Raw genomic sequence first — 21,508 nt, 5'->3', positions numbered from 1 at the left:
TTTGACTTGAAGCTCTTTATTTGACAGCGTTCAGCAAATGATGATGGAGTTATCTCAGTGTAATCTGCAACATGCCCTGGGTACAAACAGAGAAGTTGCTTTATCAAACCAAGGGGCCCCCATGATGACTAAGGACCTGTGTTCCCGCCCTTGTCCCTGCAGACGGTGGTGGGGACGGACATCGCCGACCTGCTGCTCAAGGAGCACCGCTCAGTGTGGCTGCCTGGCAAGAGCCCCAACGAGGCCAACCTGATCGACTTCAACAACGAGCCGCTGGAGCGGGCCGAGGAGGAGCCGGGGGCGGGGCCTCTGTCCCTCCTGTCGGACACCTTCATGACGGTGCCAGAGAACGTCGGCAAGGAAACGGAGCGCTTCCGGGAGCTGCTGCTGTTTGGCCGCAAGAAGGCAGGGAACCGGTCCGCCGCTGGGTTGTGGATAGTGCTGGATGAGGGACAGGTTTTATTCCTAGCGGGAGGAGAAGTGTGAAACCCTTTTTTTTTTTTTTTTAACAGGATGCTCTAGAAGCGGCGATGAAGGGAGGTCTGTGGGGACACGCGCTACTATTGGCCAGTAAGATGGACAACCGGACGCACGCCCGTGTCATGACCAGGTACACAGGGTCTGAGACATAGACCATTTGGTTTAAAGCTTCCCTCTGATACAAACATAATGTTTCATTTATATATACCATGTGCCTAAACAATCCCTTAAGAGAGCTTAACATGTAATATAAATGTCCTAGTGAGAGAAATGAACACCTCGCTAGTAGAGGTGGGCGATATGGCCTAAAATCCATAGTGCGATATACATTGCAGCCTCTTGCGATAACGATATATATCACGATATAAAATCATAAAATAACCGTTTCAGAACAGGTTACATAGACCCTAAGGAAAGCCAAACTGCTAAATGTATTTAAAAAAAAGAGAAATATAGTATGTCATTTAGAGAACATTTATTGTGAAACACTGTAATCATACAACATAATGTTGCAGATAAATAAAATGAGTATTGGGTTTCTTTCCTTTAGTGCAAACCATTCTAAAAGGCACTACACTTAGTTTAAGTCCTTGGTTCTTAAATGCCACCCAAGATGCAGAGAACAGGAAAAACGGGTGTCTTTCTAGATAAGGAACAGACACTGTACTGACAATTAGGGATGGGCATGATTAATTGATGATCGATCATTGATTGTTAAGATTTTTGTCGATTACGTGATATTTTTTATCGATCAAAAGGAGGTTGACCCAGCCGGAGAGGTGGTCTCGGAGACGTTGCTCAACATGGAGCAAAGAGGAGACGGAACGTCTATTGGATATTTGGGTCCGATATCCAGGAGACATTCCGTCTCCTCTTTGCTTCATGTTGAGCCACCACCCGACGGTCCGACAAAAGCAAGTAAAAAGTATGCTGGAAAACATAACTTAAAAATGCCGATGCATTTAACACATTCCGAGTCAGGATCAGGGAGAAGGAGTTGGACCAGTCCGCAGATCAATGTATATCACGCTAGATATCCATGATTGTTTACTTTCACCGGTGCTTCCCTCCCCCCCCCCGTTTTCTTTAACGCTTTACCCCGCCCCAGACCTTTTTGTCCAATGATTTAACGTTCTTTGCACACATGCAGGTTTGTTGACGAATTCTGGCACTGTTGCGAAAATTGCAATGTGAAAAGTAACCGCACCAAACCAAAAATTAAACATTGTATTTTGCGTCATGAACATGCATTATCGCGATAGAGCGATAGAATTAAAATCTCTATCGTAGGCCATTTTCTATCGTTTATATCGTATATCGTTTATATCGCGCATTACTACTCGCTAGTAGAGAGGACTAACTGGAATTTTTGTTGGTGCTCAGGTTTGCCAACAGTCTGCCCATCAACGACCCTCTGCAGACCGTCTACCAGCTGATGTCTGGGAGGATGCCGGCCTCCGCCATCGTATGACACACTCCTCCTTCCCTTCTTCTCGGGCTAAATGACTTATAAAGCTGTCTGATTGTCTCCTCCTCTCTGTGACCCTGTCTTATTGGATCTCTGTCTGATCTTGTTATTTGTAGTCCTGTGGAGAGGAGAAGTGGGGCGACTGGCGCCCTCATCTGGCCATGGTGCTGTCCAACCTCACCCATACCCCGGACCTGGACACCCGCACCATCACCACCATGGGGGACACCCTGGGTAGGGGCCCCGTCAGCTCAATGGACAGAACTATATGCAGATGGTCATCATGATGTTAAGTTGTTATACTGCTAATTTCTTGGTCAGCTTCCAAGGGCCTCGTCGATGCTGCTCACTTCTGCTACCTGATGGCCCAGGTGGGACTTGGGGTTTACACCAAGAAGAGCACCAAGATGGTTCTAGTTGGCTCCAACCACAGGTTAGACTCTCACAATCACTCACTCACTCACATTTATTCGTAACCACCATAATTTTTTAACAGCTGGATTTTGTAACCCAGACTGAATAAATTAAATTGGCTATGTTATTAATCTACAGCATCACTATATGTGTATTTCAACAAAGAGTTCCTCCCGTCCACTTCACTCCACAATTGAAGAACCAATGTTAACCCCACTCCCCGTTGTGTTCCTGTGGATCGCTTCCAGTTTAACCTTCTACCAGTTTGCGACCAACGAGGCGATCCAGAGGACGGAGGCCTACGAGTACGCCCAGTCCCTTGGTTCCCAGCCTTGCTCCCTGCCCAACTTCCAGGTACGCTCCTAGTGTTTATAGGCGATAAGGGGATAGACTGGTACTTTAATCATAATGAACATGGATTACTATTGTCTCCTAATGGGAATAGGAACCAGTCTCTTGGACACTCTGTCCTGGGGGTAGAGACGGCAAGCTGGACTATTCAGCATTCTTTGAAAATGTATTTATTATTTGTACAATAACTCTGGTGAATACTTATACAGTGTCTCTGCATTTTTTGTATATATGTTTTTTTTTATCAAGTGGATAGGCCGTAAGATCCTGGATTATCAACCTAAATGTCTGCAGTTGACCTGTCCTTTAGATGTCTAGCCCCTTCCTGCCCATTGATTGTTTGCTTGGTCTCCAGGTGTTCAAGTTGATCTATGCCTGCCGCCTGGCTGAAGCAGGCCTCAGCGCGCAGGCCTTCCACTACTGTGAGGTGATCTCCAAGAGCGTCCTCATGCAGCCCTCGTATCACTCCTCTGTCATCATCAGTCAGCTGATTCAGGTACATGTCAACCCCTCATTCTCTCCATCACTCCCTCACTGGGTCCTTAAGCCTCTTACCTCCATCTCATACATCGCTTATACTTCCTGTGTTTTTTAAATACTTTTATGTTATTTATGTTAGATTTTTCAGTATTTGCTATGTATTCATTCTCTTCTCCCTTCCTCTACCTTTGTGACCCAGCTGTCGGAGAAGCTGCGGTTCTACGACCCCCAGTTGAAGGAGAAGCCGGAGCAGGAGCTGTTCTTTGAGCCGGAGTGGCTGCTGCACCTCAGACAGCTGGATGGGCAGATCAGGGTAGGGAGTGTTACCTAGAACCATGCCACCACCCAACACACAATATAAAACACGGTCAGCAATGTTTCATTAGAAGAGCCAATCATAGGAATGGCCCTGATGAGCTATATCTCCCGTCTCTGCTAAATAAATTGGATCTAAACCGTTTTTCTAATACCCGAATCTTTTTTCTATCATTGTTCCTGTTTTAGATGGGTGCGATAGCCTACAATGCAGACAGGGCCACGCCCACGCAGTACGACTGTGCATCCCCGAGCTCTGAGTTGGAGCAGACCCTTCCAGCTGAGCCCTACAACAACATCATGGCTCAAGAGATGAACGGAGCCTCCTCAGACAACCCCCTGATGAGCTCCCTGCTGCCCGGGCCGCCGCCCCAGGCCGTGCAGCTGATGCCTCCAGGTCTGTGGGGCCGTAGTCATAGAAGCCTTCTGTCTAGAATTGCATTTGCTCCCTCACTTATTTGAAATTTACAATTACAAATAAGTGCATTTAGCAGACACTTTTAAGTACATTTTTCAGAAGGAGAAACAATATATTGCTGTCAATACAGTTGGGATGTTCATAGAACCAGTGGGTTAACCTAGCGATTGTAAGTGCAATGCACTTACATTTGCTACGTTAAGCCTTTCCTCATATTAGTGTTGCACGGTATACCGATACTAGAAGGTACGCAAAAAAAGATACGCTAATTTTTTTGTATTGATACTTGTATATATATATAAAAAAAAGAATACTTTAGTTTAAAAAAAGGAGAAAATATGAAAGAAAAAATACTTTAAACGAAAGGACTTGCACATACACAACAAGCATCAACTCTCAGTCATACTCCTGGCACGCAGGGGCTAGTCAGTGGGCGTGCCCCTCAGCTCACACCCAGCCACAGCCACAGCAGGCAGTTCACTGAGCAGTGAGAGTGAGGCCCTGTCCACACTAACCCGGGTAAATATAAAAACGCACATTCGCAATGAAAACGATCTCCGTCCACACTATCGTTTTCATATTGTTTTCGGAATGGTTTGCATCCACGTCCCACACTGAAATGATTTTGATAAGCAGTTGTTGTCATGGTTACGCGACTCCCGCCACGCCTCTCTGTTTAGATTACAGGCGCACGATCAGCGAATAGTTGCAGTTGATCAGCTGGCTAATCATTTAAGCCCAGTTCAGACCAAAGATTCGCTTCCAACGACTTGCAACTCGCAACTCCTAGCGACGACGGGCTGCGACGTTCTAAAAACTGGGCAGTTCACACTGCTGCACCGGGCGGCGACTTCAGGTGGTTTCCCTAGCAACTGTGAACGCTCTGGCACAGCTGAGAGCCGCAACAGCAACAGGTTTGCGATTAGGTTGCTCGAGCCAGCACCCCAATTTACCCTCCCGGACCCTACACACATTGGCGGTTTATTGGGTTTCATTCTGATGTAAATGCTATGGCTCCGCGGTTCTGGGGGGGGGGGGATGATGATGCAGTCGCATTAAACAAAGACGTTGAAAGATGGTGCGATCTATGAGAGAGATGCAGAGGAACTGTCCTTAGGAGGCTTTTGTCGGGATAGAAAAGCAAAATAAAGAATATGTTGGCGTTTTTGCACTTGTAAATAGTTAATCGCGTTTGTAGCCTACACTCGGACATGAACTCATTCTTGCATGCGGGTGTCTTCATTCATAAAAAATTTAAAACATTCGGGAGTATGTAAATTATCCTAAAGACTCTTTAGAATAATTTGCATAGGCCTGAATGTTTTAATTTTAGAGGGCGCTAGGGCGCCACCCCTTCGTGAAATATTCACTTGAATATATCTGCCAACTATTAATCAACTATAATCAATACGAAATAAATCAACAAAAATACGTAGCGTTTATCCTTGTTTAATTGTGTGATATACTTGTCACTGCCAGCAACCATTTAAATGCGTCTGAACATCAATGATTTGGGCTAGGCTAGTTATTGGTCATTCGAAAAAAAAGCCCTCCTCCAAGTCAGGGGCGCCGGCCACGTTGAAGACAATGTAAGCTCGCTAACTTTTTGCTGTCTATCAAGCAGAGACAGCTTTTCATTGGCGTAAGAAAATTCGCCCTTGGGTCGCACCAGTGTGCGCCCCAGGCCAATGGTATCGCTTTTCTTTTTTGTTATCACTACATGATTGGACAATTCAGCGAATCAATCAAATAGGCTACGTCCCTCAGCAGCATTCGCGCAACACAACTACATGTAGGGAAGTGATAGATCGCTAACTAGCAGAGAGTTGTAAGCACTTTCCACCCTTTTCAGTGGAGGAAGTGGACTCCCCAAGCAATGTTATGCTTAAAAGGAGCAAGTAAGTTACATATTAATTTAGTCTTTTGGCCTGTAGCATATAAACAAAATGAAGCAACTGTCCCATATTTCTAACTGCATTTGAAGTAGACATTGAGACTCACAAAAAATGGACGCTATAGGACAGTGATGATGATTTGTCTCAATATCAGAATAACAACAATGGGTCAAATAGCAATGGCTGGTGGAATGGCTATAAAGTAGGTCTGTATATGCAGTGTAAGCTTGTCCAGGCCCTGAAAGTCAGGATGTAGGCTATGAATCTGAATGAATAGTAGGTATAGTACCCCAGACCCCCAGACCCCCTGTCTATTACTGTGCCCCACCAACATTTTTGATCACCAGCCGCCACTGCGGCTGGTGTTCAAAGTGAGCAAGAGGTCTAGACTCCGTGCCCAACCCGCGTTCTCCAGTGAACCAAGACGGGCTTGCGCGGTGACGAATGGGGGATTTTAGCCCCTCGGTTTTATACAGGAAACTTGAGATAAGACGGTGAAATCGCCGGGCTTGCCAAGCCGCGACCGAACCGGCTTGACAATGTAAAAAGGCCTAATGAAAAGGAGAAGACGGCGAGTTAGAAAGCTGAGCATATGGAGCCCCAGTTGGGTAGGCCTACTTCAGCGGCAGAAACCGGGTGCCTACGCCAATCTTTGTTGAGAGATTTCTATGGGCAAAAACTGTTGGTTTATTTTTATTGATCCCATCGAGAATTTGTGTGTAAAGGGATGGGTCTAGGCTATATTCTTGCCTTTCTACTTTGTAAAGTGCATTGTATGCCTATTGCTTTTGGACCGATATAGGCTACTGCGCCCATTCCTTGATTCGTTCTGCCGCAGCATTCCAAACAATTAATTTCGTTCCAATGTTCGTCCAATCCACTCCAATAGTGGTCCTGCATTGAGTTTAAATCCAACTCTAACGAATAAATGGTCCAGTTTTAAGTTTCATAGAATATTTATACATTCCCTGGGCATGTTAAATGAGTACATGCCCCGCCACTCGTAACACACATGTAAAATGCAGTTGTCAATTGATGGAATAGGTTATTTCATACATCATCCGAACCAAATTTGGAATTAATCAAACAAATTACAGATAAATAATACTGAAATGGCTATTTTTTGGTTGAACACATTTGAACGAAATATTTATGATCCCCCAATGTTGACCTGAAGTTGGCGTCACTGATTGGTAGACTGGAATGGCGGTAGGCCTACTAAACAATGGGGGCATGTTGAAATGGCCGCATTCCAACGAGGTATGAATCGGGCAGGTATCTATCGAAGTCATAATTTTGGTATCGTGCAACACTTCCCCATATACAACAGAGATAGCTAGGATAACATGATACACAAAATCCATGCAGTGGTTTTCTCATATGGGCACACATCATGAGGTATGTGTTTGTTTATGTTATACTTAACATCCACCATCTGTATCTTACATATAACTGAAGTTAGCAAGTTATCGAGTTATTGTTTTTTTCTTCATGTAAATCAAAATATGATTGATATGTGTTACAAATACACAATATATGTTCTATTACAGCCCCAACTACCATCCTCCAAGACGGCATGGTTCCACAGCACCACCCATCAGAGGTCCACCAGTTCTACCGCGTGCCCCCCGGCCCGGCCGCAGGCTACCTACCGCCGGTCCTCGCCTCCGGCCCCTCTCCCTACGAGCCTCAGCAGCCCCAGCCCTCGGACATGTACCCTCCACCTCTCCAGCAGCAGCCCAGCTCCTCGCCCCCTCACCCGGGACACATGGGCTCTCACATGCCTCCCCAGATGAACCAACAACCTCCCCCCCAGATGAACCAACAACCTCCCCCCCAGATGAACCAACAACCTCCTCCCCAGATGAACCAACAACCTCCTCCCCAGATGAACCAACAACCTCCCCCCCAGATGAACCAACAACCTCCCCCCCAGATGAACCAACAACCTCCCCCCCAGATGAACCAACAACCTCCCCCCCAGATGAACCATCAACCTCCCCCCCAGATGAACCAGCAACCTCCCCCCCAGATGAACCATCAACCTCCCCCCCAGATGAACCAAGCCCCTCATCCGGTAAACCAGCCCTCTCCCCATCAAATGACTCCGATGCCTCCATACCCGGTGAGTCAGCCGTCCCCACACACGCCCCCCTTCCCTGGACACATGCCCATGATGGATCAGCATGTCCTAGGCCAGCCCGAGGGTCAGCCCCTGCCTCCGATGTCTAACGCCATGCGCAGGAACTCTTTCACGCCGCAGAAGGACTTTTACGACCAAAGCGCTCACATGGTTAGCAACGAGATCCTGATATATGCACGGCTGTGTCACCTCATGCCCTTAAAGTGCCAGTGAATCCATATTTCATATATATATATATATACCCCCAAATTGTGTAGTTAGTATGTCTTCAATGATTTTCAAAATAGTAATTATGCCATTTTGTCATCGTTACTAAGATAATGGCATAATTCAGAAAAACCTGGTGACAAATCCAATGTTTCTGCCATTTCTACTCTGCTCTGAGCTCCAAACTTGGGTCCTGTTCCTTTAGTGATGTTGAAATGGCTTTTCGGTGGCACTTTGATGACACTTGATTTCTAACTCCGAGAGCGATGCTACTGGTGTGGTGTGGATGTGTGGAGCTCAGTTTGGGCAGTGCTGATGTTGATGGCTGTGTCCGAGAAAGGGATATGCCTACTGTCTAACGCCACGGTGTGGCGAATATCATATGGCACATTATATCACTCTGACTTAACAATGTGCCCTAGCTTAAAAAAGTATCAGGAAGTTGCTGTGGGCGTAAAACATGGGGATACACCTCTCCTCCTCCTTCCCTGAGCTCACTTTATGTCAGTGTTCGAAATTGAGCTGAAACTGGGGGTTCACTTACACTTTAAGCTAACTTTGTGTCCATTTGAAGTCCTCAATACCTTACCTTCAGAATGCATGGATTCATGGCTCAGGATGATAATGATCACCCTGTCTGTGTTCTTGTCAGGGTGCCGGGAGAAGATCGAGAACTTCTTCACAGTCTTCAATGCACATGGTAAGATTGGTTTATTTCAAATTGACTTTAGTGTTTAATTCTGGTAATGTGCGTTCATAGGAGACCTATGAATACGAGTATCTGGATTCTTTGCTTCCACAATGCCTGTATCCTCATACTGACTTAAAAGTAGAAATAAGGACCAAAAACGTAAATGAATAGTACCATCCAACAGAGGGCGCTTTAGAGTACTCGCCTGTTCAATTCACATGAACTATTTTCTGTTCACTAATCTGTGGTCGTCAAACTTTTCATAACGTGTACCACCACAGAATTTTTTTCTCCCAAACGACCACCATTATGACAGATGTTATAAAATATAACAACATGAAGTAGCGTAGGCCTGCGGCCCTATTCAGCTATGCACATCTCATGCAGGTGGCACAATTTTTCTTAAAAATAATATTATTTATTGTTAGCTGTTGTCAGGTGTACAAAGTGGTAGCACTAGAACAGAGACAGGGAAACACATACACATACACACACAGCAAGTGAGAACATGATCTCATGGTAAATGTATTTCCATTCGTACTAGTATTTTGATTGTATTGTTTTTAATCTAAAAAAAATTTTTTCTAATTCATCTGCAAACCACTTGATAGAGCATCGCGTACCACAGTTTGAGAACCACTGCAGTAAAGAATACCATGGCGGCTACACCTGCACACCTATGTCTATGCAATCTATGTCCGCAAGTCAATGATTTATGGCAATGATTTGTCTTGCTAATTATGTAATGATAATGTATACTCCGGCATTATTTATAGTTAACTTTATAATAGCACAAGACTGACAAAAATTAATTCTGATATGGATGTTGACATTCTCTGGGCAAAACCTTACAAAAATCTGTGTGTTTGTTTGTGTTTATGTGGACCTCCGAATTGAAAAAGTAACCTTTGACCTGAAGATGAGGTTGTTTTAGCGCTCTCCTGTTCTGCTCCCAGGCCTCCGGCCGCCGCTCCCGGACCACCTCCGAGTCCTCCACCCACTCCGGCGGGCGGGAGCGCAGCAACTCCTCGGCCATGCAGATGTCTTCGTCGCCTCCCCCCTCCATCCCTGAGCAGCCCCGCATGGAGGACCCTAAGAAGGACAAGAAGCACTCCCCCAAGAAGGTACCCCCCCCCGCGACACACCAACCCATCTCCCTCTCCCCTCCAGCTGATGGTTTTATCTCGGTGTTAACACGGCCGCTCTCTGTCCCCCACAGGGTGGAGGCGGCGGTGGCGGCGGTGGTGGCGGCTGGTTGAACTGGCTCTATAGGAAGGGCAAGAACGAGGCTCACTTGCCCGATGACAAGAACAAATCTGTGAGTTGGATTATTTTTTCATGATATAGCTAGATCGTTGCTAGCACCACATACGGTTCCTTTAAGTTAAGATATTGAGACAGGAGTCTGCATCCCTCACATGACATGTAACTGGTGGTGTTTTAGATCGTGTGGGACGAGAAGAGGCAGAAGTGGGTGGACCAGAATGAACCAGAAGAGGAGGTTTGTTATTTGCCCTTTCTTTTAACTTGAATTTATCTCAAAATAAATTCTCGCCAGTCATCCAGTTTGGATTCTTGATTGGATGTAGTACTTTCCTCCATTTTGATTTGGCACGGTAGATTCTGATCCATCAGGCCGGACCCATCGTCTAAATATCGTCAATTCATATTTAACTTTTGCATGATATTAATGCTTTTCCAAAATAAATAGTAGTATTACTACCTTGTTTTCTAACATTGTTAAGCTGAGTAGTTGACGGAAAAACTAAACTTACCCCAGCAATGTCTTTCTATCGACAACTTGAAACCTTGAAGAGGCGAGGTCATCCCTCATCTGGATTAAAATGACATTAGAATTGTTTTTATATATAGAGTAAACCCCTCCCGCCACCTCCTCCTGGATTCAAGACTGGTCCTCCGATGCCGGGCCCTGGAGGGCCCGGAAGGCCCCCTGGAGGGGGGCCCCCGGTCAACATGTTCTCCAGGAAAGCAGGTGAGAGATCAAACCGACCTCAGCTATCATAATGAGAGATGTGGGATCCTGAGTATGGGAAGGTAGTGAGCATGGTGATGTCTGTTGATGCCTGACTGGCTGGTTGTTTCCTCAGGCACTAAGAGCCGCTATGTGGACATCCTGAACCCCAGCAAGACATCACGGCCCGGGGGGATGGGGCCCGCCCCGGCAGACATCTTTGCTCCGCTGGCTCCCATGCCCACCAACCTGTTTGTGCCCAGGGCAGGTGTGTGTAATACACTGAAACGTGATGACACTTTCTGCACAACAATTATTGCATTTTCGAGCGGTGCCCGAACCTAAAAAGCAGTTTTGAGCATTGTTCTTCTGAACAACATATGAGAGCATCGCACACACACACGCACACGCACACGCACACACACACACACACACACACACACACACACACACACACACACACACACACACACATCCACTAATCTCAGATTTAAGGACAAACTAATGTTTTTGTTGGTCCAAAGCCCCAGAGGATCAGCAGCCCATGGAGGCCAGTGAAGGAGGCGCCCAGGAGCAGGCTGCTCCCAGTGCAGGTGCTGCACCACAGGTAACAAGGACAACCTACTCTACTGATGGACAAAAATGTATAACCGAATAATAGCAGTATAGTCTTAGTCTTCACAGAATGAATGGGCTAATTGGATTAGAATAAGACAATAGGTCGGCATGCTTGCTAAAGGATGGCTAAAAATAGCCAATACCACCATTTAAGATGCCCCTAGTATAGTTGGTTTCTAAAATCTGGATGGGTGTGTGTGCGTTGTGCTGTGCTGAAAGAGTGTTAGTGTAGTCCATTTCGGTTGTTGTTTATCCATTACGGCTAGCCAGAGGAAATCCAGAGGAAAAAAAGCTTCTGATAAACGGTATTTCAACAATCTGGAGTGAGAAGGATAAAATGAGCCTTCATGGTGCGTAACTCTCCCTGCCTGAACCGGAGCTTGCAGAGACCACTGCTGCAATCTATCAATCAGTTTAACACCTGATCCTATTCCTTTTCATTTATAAATTGTTGTATTGTAAACAAAAAGCCAAACTACAGTATCACAGGTTTGCTTGGCGGATGCCAGTGGCTGTCAGCTCACAGGCCAGTCTGACTCGGTTAGTGCAGAGCTTCAATGTAGCCTCAAAGTTTCAAAGACACAATTCCCTAGTATGAGAGTAGGCCTATGTAGCATTGCTCACGCTAAACCCCACCTCTCTAGCTTTTACTGGCTACTCCAGCGCCAGGACAGAAGGGGATGATGTGGAAACCTGTTCATTATAGCGTTTGCAGGACAGTGGTAAATGCAGAGGGTGATTCATGAGTTCTCTTGGCGTGTGTGTACGCTAATGGAGGGATTTAAACTATGTGCATTGATTACACCATGTATAACAGGTCCAGAGTCCATCTGACTCAAGCCAGGTGAAGCTGCTCCAACCAGCCATCAACCACACACACTCCAGTGTACTAACTATTATCACAGAGCAAATGGGGGGTTTGAACAATGTGCAAAGTTTTGATAAAATGACAGGGCAGGACTAGCACTATTGACCAGGAGGGATATCACACAGCAGGGAGGCGGATCGCCTTACAAGGAACAAAGGCGACGAGCAATGGCAGACTGAACTGATGGGCCCCTAATGCGATGGGTGGGGCGGTGCAGACTGGGGAGAAAAAGGTTATTGGACGGAGAGAATACAAAATGATGTTTTATCCAACTCCTCTAGATGTTCAACCCAACGCTGATGCCTCCAGGGGGAGATGGCCTGCCTGAGTCTGGGGAGGTAAGAACACATCCAGGGTCTCCTCCCTCTGGAACCACAGCAGCCGTCGGGATGCTGCCCTCCACATGAGCTGCTGCTCCCATCAGCCTGCTGCTCTGCGGGTGGCCTCTCTGGATTGCGTTGCGGGTTTTAACATTAATATATATTGCATGCGGGGAAGTAAAATTGACAAATGAGCTAATTCCATTGTCTATTCATTAATTTGCTTTCTTTATGCTCTAATTTTGAAATCCTTCTAATGTGGTATTAGTGTACTTCCAACATGGCTTTCTTTCTAAATGGGTTTACAGTGAAGGAGGTTCTCTGATGAATTAACCTGGCTCTGTGGTGTTGTCTGTTCTGTGTGGCCTCTTTCTGTCTGTAGCTGTCACGTTCTAGCTCAATGAGCTCTTTATCACGTGAAGTGAGTCAGCATTTAAATCAGGTACATATAGCTGGGTCTCAACCAGCCCCACCCCCACACCGTCCTGCCCACCACATCCCACGCTTGATGGCATCTGGCTCCGTTATCTGTGCTACTCCAGATTGCCACCAGCTGCCCCTCCTGCGGTCTCCAGCATAGATCCCTCCTCTTTGATTTGACCGACCAGCTCTGATTTAAAGTAATTTAACATGACCATTGTCAGCAGGCCTGTGGTTCAGACATGGGGAGATCCAAAACATGATCTGCTATCATCAGTGTCCATCAGTATCTGAAACCAGGGTGTTTCATACTTTGTTGCTGTAAACCTACCAGATGTGTACAGTTACAACACTGAAGTAGTTCAGTCAAAGCCTGGTCATGCATTGCTCATGGAGTGACTTCTGCTGGAGACGTGTGTTCAAAGACCAGCCCATTGTTGTCATGGCAGCATTCTAACACTAACCACCGCCACAACGCTTTGCATGCTTCACTAATGTGTTGTGTTCTAACGGTGCTTGACTGGGCCTCAAGGACTTTTGTTGCATCTGGAGTGTTTAGTACTTTATTGGGAAAAGAGAAAATACATTAGACGATACACACAGGATACACAAGAGCTAGTGGTAGGGTTTAATAGCACATCCTCACTAGCTGCCTCTTGCTGAGGTGAACTGAATATATGGGCTGTACCGTCTAACGCTGCCGTCTCCTTTCAGGGACAGCAAGGCCCACCTGCTGGAGGCGTGACCTTTTATAACCCCGCCCAATTTGCACAGGTGAGGAGACCCCAGGAAAGCGACAATGAAAAACATATTGGTTATAAAGAATGGGGTGGTGTAACTCATGTAATTAAATGTAACCTATACAGACTGTTGTTGTGGGTGTTCTTTCTTTGGAAGTCTTTCATATCCTTGTTGTCTTCTCTTTTGCAGCCCAGTGCACAGTCCGGAGGGCCGCGGGGGCAAGGCCGTTTCGGGGGCCAGCGGCAGTACCCAGTGGTGAAATAGACCCCTCTCCACAGACTAATCACAGCTGGTAGTCATCCTGTCCGGAAGTGACTGAAGCACATGGACAGATTGCTTTTACTCTGAAGGACCCTCTCGTTAATCCTCATCACCAATACCGTCTTCATCCTACTCTGACATCGTACCCGCTCTTGTTTTCTCTGGTTTATGTTTCCTACTGGAAGTCCATTGCTTTTTTTTATTTTGTATATATATAGGAAAGATGCTGTCACTGAAAGGGCTTATTCCTCCCAATCTATTTTTATAGAGGGCTTTCTTAATGCATCAGATTTTAATATGGATGCATTTACACACCAAACCATATGCTTAAAATGAACAACCAATTATAGATTCAACTCTGAACCCCACCGGCCCTGTATCATGTCTATGGTCCTTTTGTCCAGGCTTTCTTGACTGCAAGTGTGTGTGGTGTGTGTGTGGGTGTGTGTCTGTCTGTCTGTGTCTGGGTGTCTGGACTGTAGAGAGGAATAGAATTGGACCGTTCATGTAGATTGTGCATATCGTGGTTCCCTGTGCACTGGACATGGAGGGTCCATTTGAAAAGGAGCAGACTACATCTTCCACTGTGACGATGTCAGACCCACAGGCTGGACGTCACATCCTTGACCTCTACACCTTTTTGTCGATTGTTATTCCAACTTTTGAGATGGTTACTCCAAGATCTCAACCTATCACACGGCCCCCCGAGTGGTGGTTCAGCTCAGAGAAACAAGGATTGGTCTTCAGTAACACCAGGATTCAGAATACAACAAGTCCCTCTTTAAATGTGGTATAACAAATCCATCCAAATGTGTAAATCTGATTGATTGTATTTATCGAGTCGTAGTCCTGAATGTGTGTTTTGAGAGCAATTAATTTTATTTTCTGATGTGCTTGAATGAGAACTGTTTCTTAGTCATTATCTAGTGGTTGATTCACATCCCTGATTGTTCAACTGCAGCTTATGCATATTAATTTAAGTTGCAAAAATGAAAGCTTATTGCATCAAATTAATTTCCCCAGAATATTTCTTTGCTAACTTGTGTTTTGTCCCGTCTCCCTAAGACCCGGTAGACCAATAGTTTGTGATGATCTTAAATGGCTTGCTTTGGTAATAGGCCTAGACCAGTGTAACAGATTTTTTAAAATCCTCCCTTTGAGAGAAACTTTTCATTTACCCCAAAGTGAAAAATCCCTATTGTAAGATTCTATATAAAAAAGAATAAAACAAAATTAAATAAAGATATTTTTTCGCTCTTTAGCACTTTCAAAGACCTGTCTGTGGCCTACTCTTGATCTTTAATGTTTCTGAAAATGTCAGAATCTATGTGAAGAGAATCATTAAATGATTGAAAATAGAAATATATCTACAATGCATGCTTCAAATGCACTTGTATGCATGAACACAAGTCAAGGAGTGCAAACAGAGGGTGTAGGACAGCGGTTTTCAATAGGTGAGGCGCGCCTCACCTGGGGGGCGCCAAAGAGCCACAGGGGAGGCGCGACACGCAACATGCAAAGAAAAGATACACATCTGTATGCAGCTCTATTGATATCGGTAATTGTGTGTGCTTGTATTAGTTTTAAAATGCATCGTTTCCTTGTCCCAAGTCACCAGAAGTCAGCATTAAGGGAGGAGAAAAAATTTAGGAAATATCCCCACAAAGGCTATGAAAATCCTAATCCCCTTCACCTCAACCTACTTGTGTGAGTGTGGGTTTTCCGCACTGACCCTGATTAAAAACAAATACAGATCAAGGCTGCAGGTGGAGGACGACTTGCGTTTATTTCTCTCTGCAGTGCAGCCCCGCATCGAACACCTCTGCCATCAAAAGCGAGGCCTTATTGTTATCACTGATATGGACGATTAAATTGAAGGTCAAAGTTGTGTCTTGAATTCATGAATTGGTTGGGCCATAGTGATGTTGCTCGTAGTGCAAATGATGTGAGTATGGCGCATTTTGTTTGTGGTTTAAATCTGTGGTTTTATGTGGCTGAAATCGTTAAGAAATTTGATGAAAATATGTGAATCTGTTCGATCTCATAACATGCCGTTGTCGTTCATTGATCCGAGAGCTGTCCATTGTGCTTATTTCTTTCGAGCCGATGTGCATCTCCTTCAAATGTGCCCTTAAGGCCCAGACACACAGCGCCGATTTCAGCCGTCGGGTGTCGTCGGTTGTAGCTTTGTTTTGTTGACTTGTGGATAGGCCTACTGATGTTCAGTGATTTTAAAAGTAGCCTCAATTAGGCCTGCATGAAGTTGGAAATTATTTGCTGTTGCAAAGAATCGTTTATGAATGCACTTTTAAAAAAGTTGTGGAAATAAAATGTCTTCAAATACAATATTAAAAAACATTTACATTTGATTAGTTATTGAAAGTCATCATTGCCTGGAACACACAAAAGATGGCATTTACTGAAGAGGCGTGTTAGGTCATGCGCGGACGGGAATATATTTTTTTTTTTTTTGGGGGGGGGGGCTCGGCTGTCCTTACCTACTCTAAGGGGAGGCTCATTTTCACCCAATTTGAAAACACCTGGTGTAGGAAAAAGGGACATTAGAGTAATAGTAAATACATATTCATACAATTTAAGTTGTAAGTCATTTGCTTGTAACACATTTAATTAATAATGGTAAGTCAGACAGGAGCAAGTGTGATGTGGCATGCCTGTAGCACTCCATTAAAACACATTGTATTGATTAAATTGCTTTTTCTGGCATCATTTTGGTGAAATAAGGAGAAAACAAAACAAAGTTTCAACTTGCATTGAGAGTCATGTAAAATTGCACAATTCCAGCTTACACCTCAAAGGTCCTATTTCTGAAAGGGGTTTGTCAGTCTAGCATACAGGATGTATCCTATAAGTGTTTAAGAGTCCCAGATCCCTGTGGATCCTAATCATCTCATCCATACAATTAAAACGTATTTTGGTTGGAAACACATGATCTGCAGCCATGGTGGTCCACCCTTTACCATTCTCTTACTCCCAGCATCTCTTAAGATCCTCTTCTGTTTGAAAAGCGTGCACAATCATGATGCCTTTTTTAAACAGAGGACTTGAAACTCTCCAGTGCTGCCTGTGCTTTCCGAACCGCCCCTTCCAGCGCTGTGTTATCTCTTAGTAGCTGTGGGAGGGTGGAGGGGTCCATCTCCAGCAGCATACCTACAAAAGGGATTGGACCTTTGAGATGGGATATCAATTCACTGTAATCACATTGCCATTGTTGTTATAACAAACCTGTGATGTCAGTAGCGTGGACTGGATCCAGCCTCTCCACCAGCAAGAACAGATTCTCTCCTAGTCTATCCATGTCTTCCATGAGCGATGGGTCACTCATATAGGTCTCTAACTCTTGCCTGGGGGGGGGAACTCATGCTTCAGACATCATTTGCAATCATAACATAATGAGGAAAATCATATGTATTTGAATAGTTACTGAAAACACAATAATACTAGTAGAGCTATAACTGTAATAATAGCATGATAACATACTCGTTAAGTGTCTTCAGGGAGAGGTTCACCTGCTCTTGTAACAGTGTAGGCTCTGAGAACAGTTTTAAAACGGTTTCTTTGTGCTGCTCGAGAAGCATACCTGTTTAAGATCGGAAGTAAGGCGTTGAGTAAATCGTGCCAGTCATCATAAGAATCAGAGTTATAAACAGTTTGTTTTGATTCAATCATAAAGACGCATGGGAGATGTGCTCACCGGTTATTTTATGGGAGTGCCCAGTGTTGTAGGTGTCCACAAGCTCAAACAGTTGATCTCCAAGGGAGTCGGAAGACCCAGAAACATTCTCTTCATCATTGTAAGGCCTTTTACTGCAAAATAAATCCATCCCTCACATTCAACAAGTTGGATACTTATTCACATTTGTTAATGATTCTGTACACAACATGTTGCAAAACGCCATACCTAAGAAATTTTCATATACCATCAATATTAAGTTTACCTACCTCGGCACCAGCTGTTTGTCCAAGGCGCTGAGGGCTTTCTCTAAGGCTCCAGCCAGAAGGGCCTCATCGTCCAACATCTGGCTCAGAGCCGGCCCGGGAAGCTCCAACAACATGCCTTCAACACACAAGACAACATGCCTTAAAAACACAAGACAACATGCCTTAAACACACAAGACATCATAACTTATACACACAAGACAACATGCCTTCAACACACAAGACAACATGCATTCAAGACACAAGACAACATGCCTTAAACACACAAGACAACATGCCTTAAACACACAAGACAACATACCTTAAACACACAAGACAACATGCCTTCAACACACAACACAACATGCCTTCAATACACAAGACAACATGCATTCAAGACACAAGACAACATGGCTTAAACACACAAGACAACATGCCTTAAACACACAAGACAACATGCCTTAAACACACAATACAACATGCCTTAAACACACAATACAACATGCCTTCAATACACAAGACATGTAGTCATTTTCCTTTATCCATGTCTTCGACTAGAGGCCACGTTTTAATTGTGAATGTTAACAGCCTGATTGTTACATGGTGTACAATTCTACCTATACAAACAAAACATAAAACCAAATATAAACTCACTTTGAACAGAGCTTAACAAACAAACTCACCTGTGAGTTTCCCAGCGATTTCTGCATGTTGGGGATAGATCAAACTATACAACTGTTCACCAAGTGCCTCCAGGGCTCCATCGCCTTCCATGTCTCACAGTCCACATGGATCCGTCACTACAGAGCTGGTACATAACAGAGCACCAGGAATTGGTTCTGTGTTTTGTTATTTTAGTCCACACTAAGCCATTTCCATTCAATTCAGGGGAGTTGTATGTAAAACCCTAAATAAACGTATATATACAACGTATTCTTGGCTTTGTCCTTGCATGAGTCCTTACTGTGGTAGTTTCAAACACTACAATTACCACCTAATGACAAGTAATCTCACGATGAATGACTAAACAGTCACTAAAACAGCAGCAGCTACCGTCAACACCATCCGCTCCGGTGCTTCCGACGTGGAGTCGGTGTTTCCGACATGGAGGCGGGCCTTGCAATGTGACGTCACGACGTACTGTGTGTGGTTCCGGAAGTAAAAAAGCTCCATTCATTTTCTCCATAGAGGTTTTGATTAAAAGCCATAATGTCGTGACCATCCAAAGTATACTTACCACGTGCCAATATATTGTGAAACGATGGTATATGCTCCTGCAGAAGCCACAAGTTTAAGACTTAAAAATCGAGGTTTTAGAAAAACACGTTTTATTCGCGATGTCTTTGAAACCACTACACTACCCATAATCCTAAAGTGTAACACAATGTCTTTGATTGGTGGAGCTCGCTGTTACCATGAAAACGAGCAACGCAGTGACTGCAGTCAGGAACGACGGACAACGCTATACACTATATGAAACACTATACATACGCAAACACTATGACACAACTTGAATTAACAATATAAAAAATATAGCCTGATAATGACAAAGGTAATAAGATGCAAGAAACATGCTAAACTTTTGGGTTGGAACCATAGCAAAAAAGGTTTGCAATGGTTTATGGGTTGAGTAGTTCCTTACCTCGTTCACAAAAATAAAGTAGTCTTGTACCTTTGCCTTTTCTTCAGTTTTCCAAATTATTTTGCCCCGAATCAAACGTTGTATGGTCGCGACTACCATGACGAACGATTGGCTTGGTTCCAAGCTTAAAACTCTTTATATAACGATTTTACAAAAAGTAAATGGTGATAATAATGGGAAATTTACCTCCGGAACAAGAGCGGTTCAAAAAGGGGCCGGTCAACGTTACGCAAATTGAGGAGTCGGTTAGATGACGTCACCACAAGGTTACTGTCGGTGTCGTGGAACCACACGCAGGACGGGCCAAACATTGAAACATAAACAAAACCCATTTCAGTTCAGCTAATAAATAACGCGCAGCGACCCAGGTGGTGTGGGGCTGAGTGTGGTGGCTGAGTGTGGAGGCTGGGTGTGGGGGCTGAGTGGTGCTGAGTGTGCGGACTGAGTGGGGTTGAGTGTGGTCCTGGTGTGGGGGCTGTAGTCACTATTCTGTTGATCCCTGCCAGGGGTGTTTCTAGGTTTCTGAAATGTACATCTAAAGTTCCATTTAAGTTATTTCACAGTAAAATGAATACAAGTGAGACAGACCGTACACATATATTAGTGCTGTCAAGCGATTAAAGTATTTAATCGCGATTAATCGTATTAATGTCATAGTTAACTCAAGATTAATCACACATTTTTTTCTATTCTACATATCCCTTGATTTCGTGCTGCTAGCCTTTTAGTGAGATCAGAGAGTGTTAAGGATAGTAATAAAATATATTTGGTCAGATGGATATAAGAAGAGAGACCCGCAGTGAATTCAACCCGGTCCACTTGACATCGGGGATGTGCATGACAGTGGTACCGTAAAACTCCAGGCTTTCATTTGTTTCAATCACTGAACTTTCGAACAAAACACTTGCTCAGCAAAGATGGGAAATACTATAAGTTTTTTCCAGCATTTATTATTTAAACCAGTATGAATATTCCTACCTTACGTAGGCCTATACATATTACCAGGCTATTGAATAACGCCTACACACACACACACACACACGGTGGCGGAGTGGTAATCGGAAGAGTTCCGGTGTAGCTAGATCCGGTATGGTGTTGTAGTTTTTCTAACGTGACTAGTTGTTGCTAGACAGCAGTTGAAAAAACTACAACATTTGCCAAGCCAAGAGAGCGTTGATCGCGTGATAAAAAAATTAACGCTGTTAAAATTGGTTTGTGTAAACGCCGTTAATAACGCATTAAACTGACAGCACTAATATCTATCTATCTATCTATCTATCTATCTATCTATCTATCTATCTGTCTGTCTGTCTGTCTGTCTATCTATCTATCTATCTATCTATCTATCTATCTATCTATCTATCTATCTATCTATATATATATATATATATATATATATATATATATATATATATATATATATATATATATATTGTATGACTGGAGAATTAACCTACCCTATCCTGGAGATAGGATAGGTTAATTCACTTGAGGTGGTAAACAGTCTGGTTATGTTTTTAATTTTTTATTCTCTTGCCAGAAGGACTATCTAGAAGGACTAGGCTACTTTGAGATGCCCCTTCCCCATCTTTGTTTCTAGGGTAAAGCAAGCAACAACAAAAAAGGATTCGGGGCTAATTAAATAATATCCGAATGAAACAGCCTAGTGACGCCACTGATTCCTGTCAACAGCCGGTCCCACACGTGGTGCGGCACTTAGCCGATGAAAATAAGTTGAAGCAGTAAGAATACATTGTGGGGCACTTATAATCACAAGTAGTTCCACATACAAATTAAATAAATAGCTGAATAGGTGAGTTGGTAAAAGGAAGAGACAACAACAGGGGAACTGGGTCATTTTGATAAA

The 21,508-nt window shown here is 44.2% G+C and overlaps 2 protein-coding genes across 6 annotated transcripts in view; one reads left to right on the top strand and one right to left on the bottom strand.

Moving 5' to 3' along the window:
- sec16a (SEC16 homolog A, endoplasmic reticulum export factor) overlaps nucleotides 1–16,486 on the top strand; it is a 29,041-nt gene extending 12,555 nt beyond the window's left edge. For 2 of the 5 annotated variants that reach the window (XM_079755320.1, XM_079755319.1), the window contains 21 exons: nucleotides 163–405; nucleotides 513–610; nucleotides 1,864–1,945; nucleotides 2,065–2,182; nucleotides 2,270–2,381; nucleotides 2,611–2,716; nucleotides 3,069–3,209; nucleotides 3,393–3,506; nucleotides 3,698–3,905; nucleotides 7,372–7,946; nucleotides 8,824–8,871; nucleotides 9,819–9,986; nucleotides 10,082–10,180; nucleotides 10,307–10,363; nucleotides 10,735–10,855; nucleotides 10,971–11,102; nucleotides 11,359–11,441; nucleotides 12,602–12,658; nucleotides 13,023–13,082; nucleotides 13,775–13,834; nucleotides 13,991–16,486. In XM_079755320.1, the coding sequence (XP_079611446.1) occupies nucleotides 163–405; nucleotides 513–610; nucleotides 1,864–1,945; nucleotides 2,065–2,182; nucleotides 2,270–2,381; nucleotides 2,611–2,716; nucleotides 3,069–3,209; nucleotides 3,393–3,506; nucleotides 3,698–3,905; nucleotides 7,372–7,946; nucleotides 8,824–8,871; nucleotides 9,819–9,986; nucleotides 10,082–10,180; nucleotides 10,307–10,363; nucleotides 10,735–10,855; nucleotides 10,971–11,102; nucleotides 11,359–11,441; nucleotides 12,602–12,658; nucleotides 13,023–13,082; nucleotides 13,775–13,834; nucleotides 13,991–14,065 (2,757 nt within the window). In that variant the 3' untranslated portion in view covers nucleotides 14,066–16,486. Of the gene's footprint in view, nucleotides 1–162; nucleotides 406–512; nucleotides 611–1,863; nucleotides 1,946–2,064; nucleotides 2,183–2,269; nucleotides 2,382–2,610; nucleotides 2,717–3,068; nucleotides 3,210–3,392; nucleotides 3,507–3,697; nucleotides 3,906–7,371; nucleotides 8,115–8,823; nucleotides 8,872–9,818; nucleotides 9,987–10,081; nucleotides 10,181–10,306; nucleotides 10,364–10,734; nucleotides 10,856–10,970; nucleotides 11,103–11,358; nucleotides 11,442–12,601; nucleotides 12,659–13,022; nucleotides 13,083–13,774; nucleotides 13,835–13,990 lie in introns of all 5 variants that reach the window. The other 3 variants (XM_079755316.1, XM_079755317.1, XM_079755318.1) reach the window with 2 other exon arrangements.
- A 190-nt stretch (nucleotides 16,487–16,676) lies between these two features.
- Nucleotides 16,677–19,053, bottom strand: LOC307089755 (uncharacterized protein). The gene is made up of 6 exons (XM_079756173.1): nucleotides 18,683–19,053; nucleotides 18,023–18,137; nucleotides 17,775–17,887; nucleotides 17,561–17,660; nucleotides 17,306–17,424; nucleotides 16,677–17,230 (listed from the first exon to the last, which is right to left on the bottom strand). Exons 1-6 carry the CDS (start codon nucleotides 18,771–18,773, stop codon nucleotides 17,112–17,114), a joined length of 657 nt encoding a protein of 218 aa, XP_079612299.1. The 5' UTR covers nucleotides 18,774–19,053; the 3' UTR covers nucleotides 16,677–17,111.
- Nucleotides 19,054–21,508: the final 2,455 nt, after the last annotated feature.

Source organism: Pollachius pollachius (genome assembly GCF_949987615.1).
Source record: "Pollachius pollachius genome assembly, chromosome: 18".
NCBI classification, from domain to species: domain Eukaryota; kingdom Metazoa; phylum Chordata; class Actinopteri; order Gadiformes; family Gadidae; genus Pollachius; species Pollachius pollachius.
This window is presented reverse-complemented; position numbering and strand designations above follow the sequence as displayed.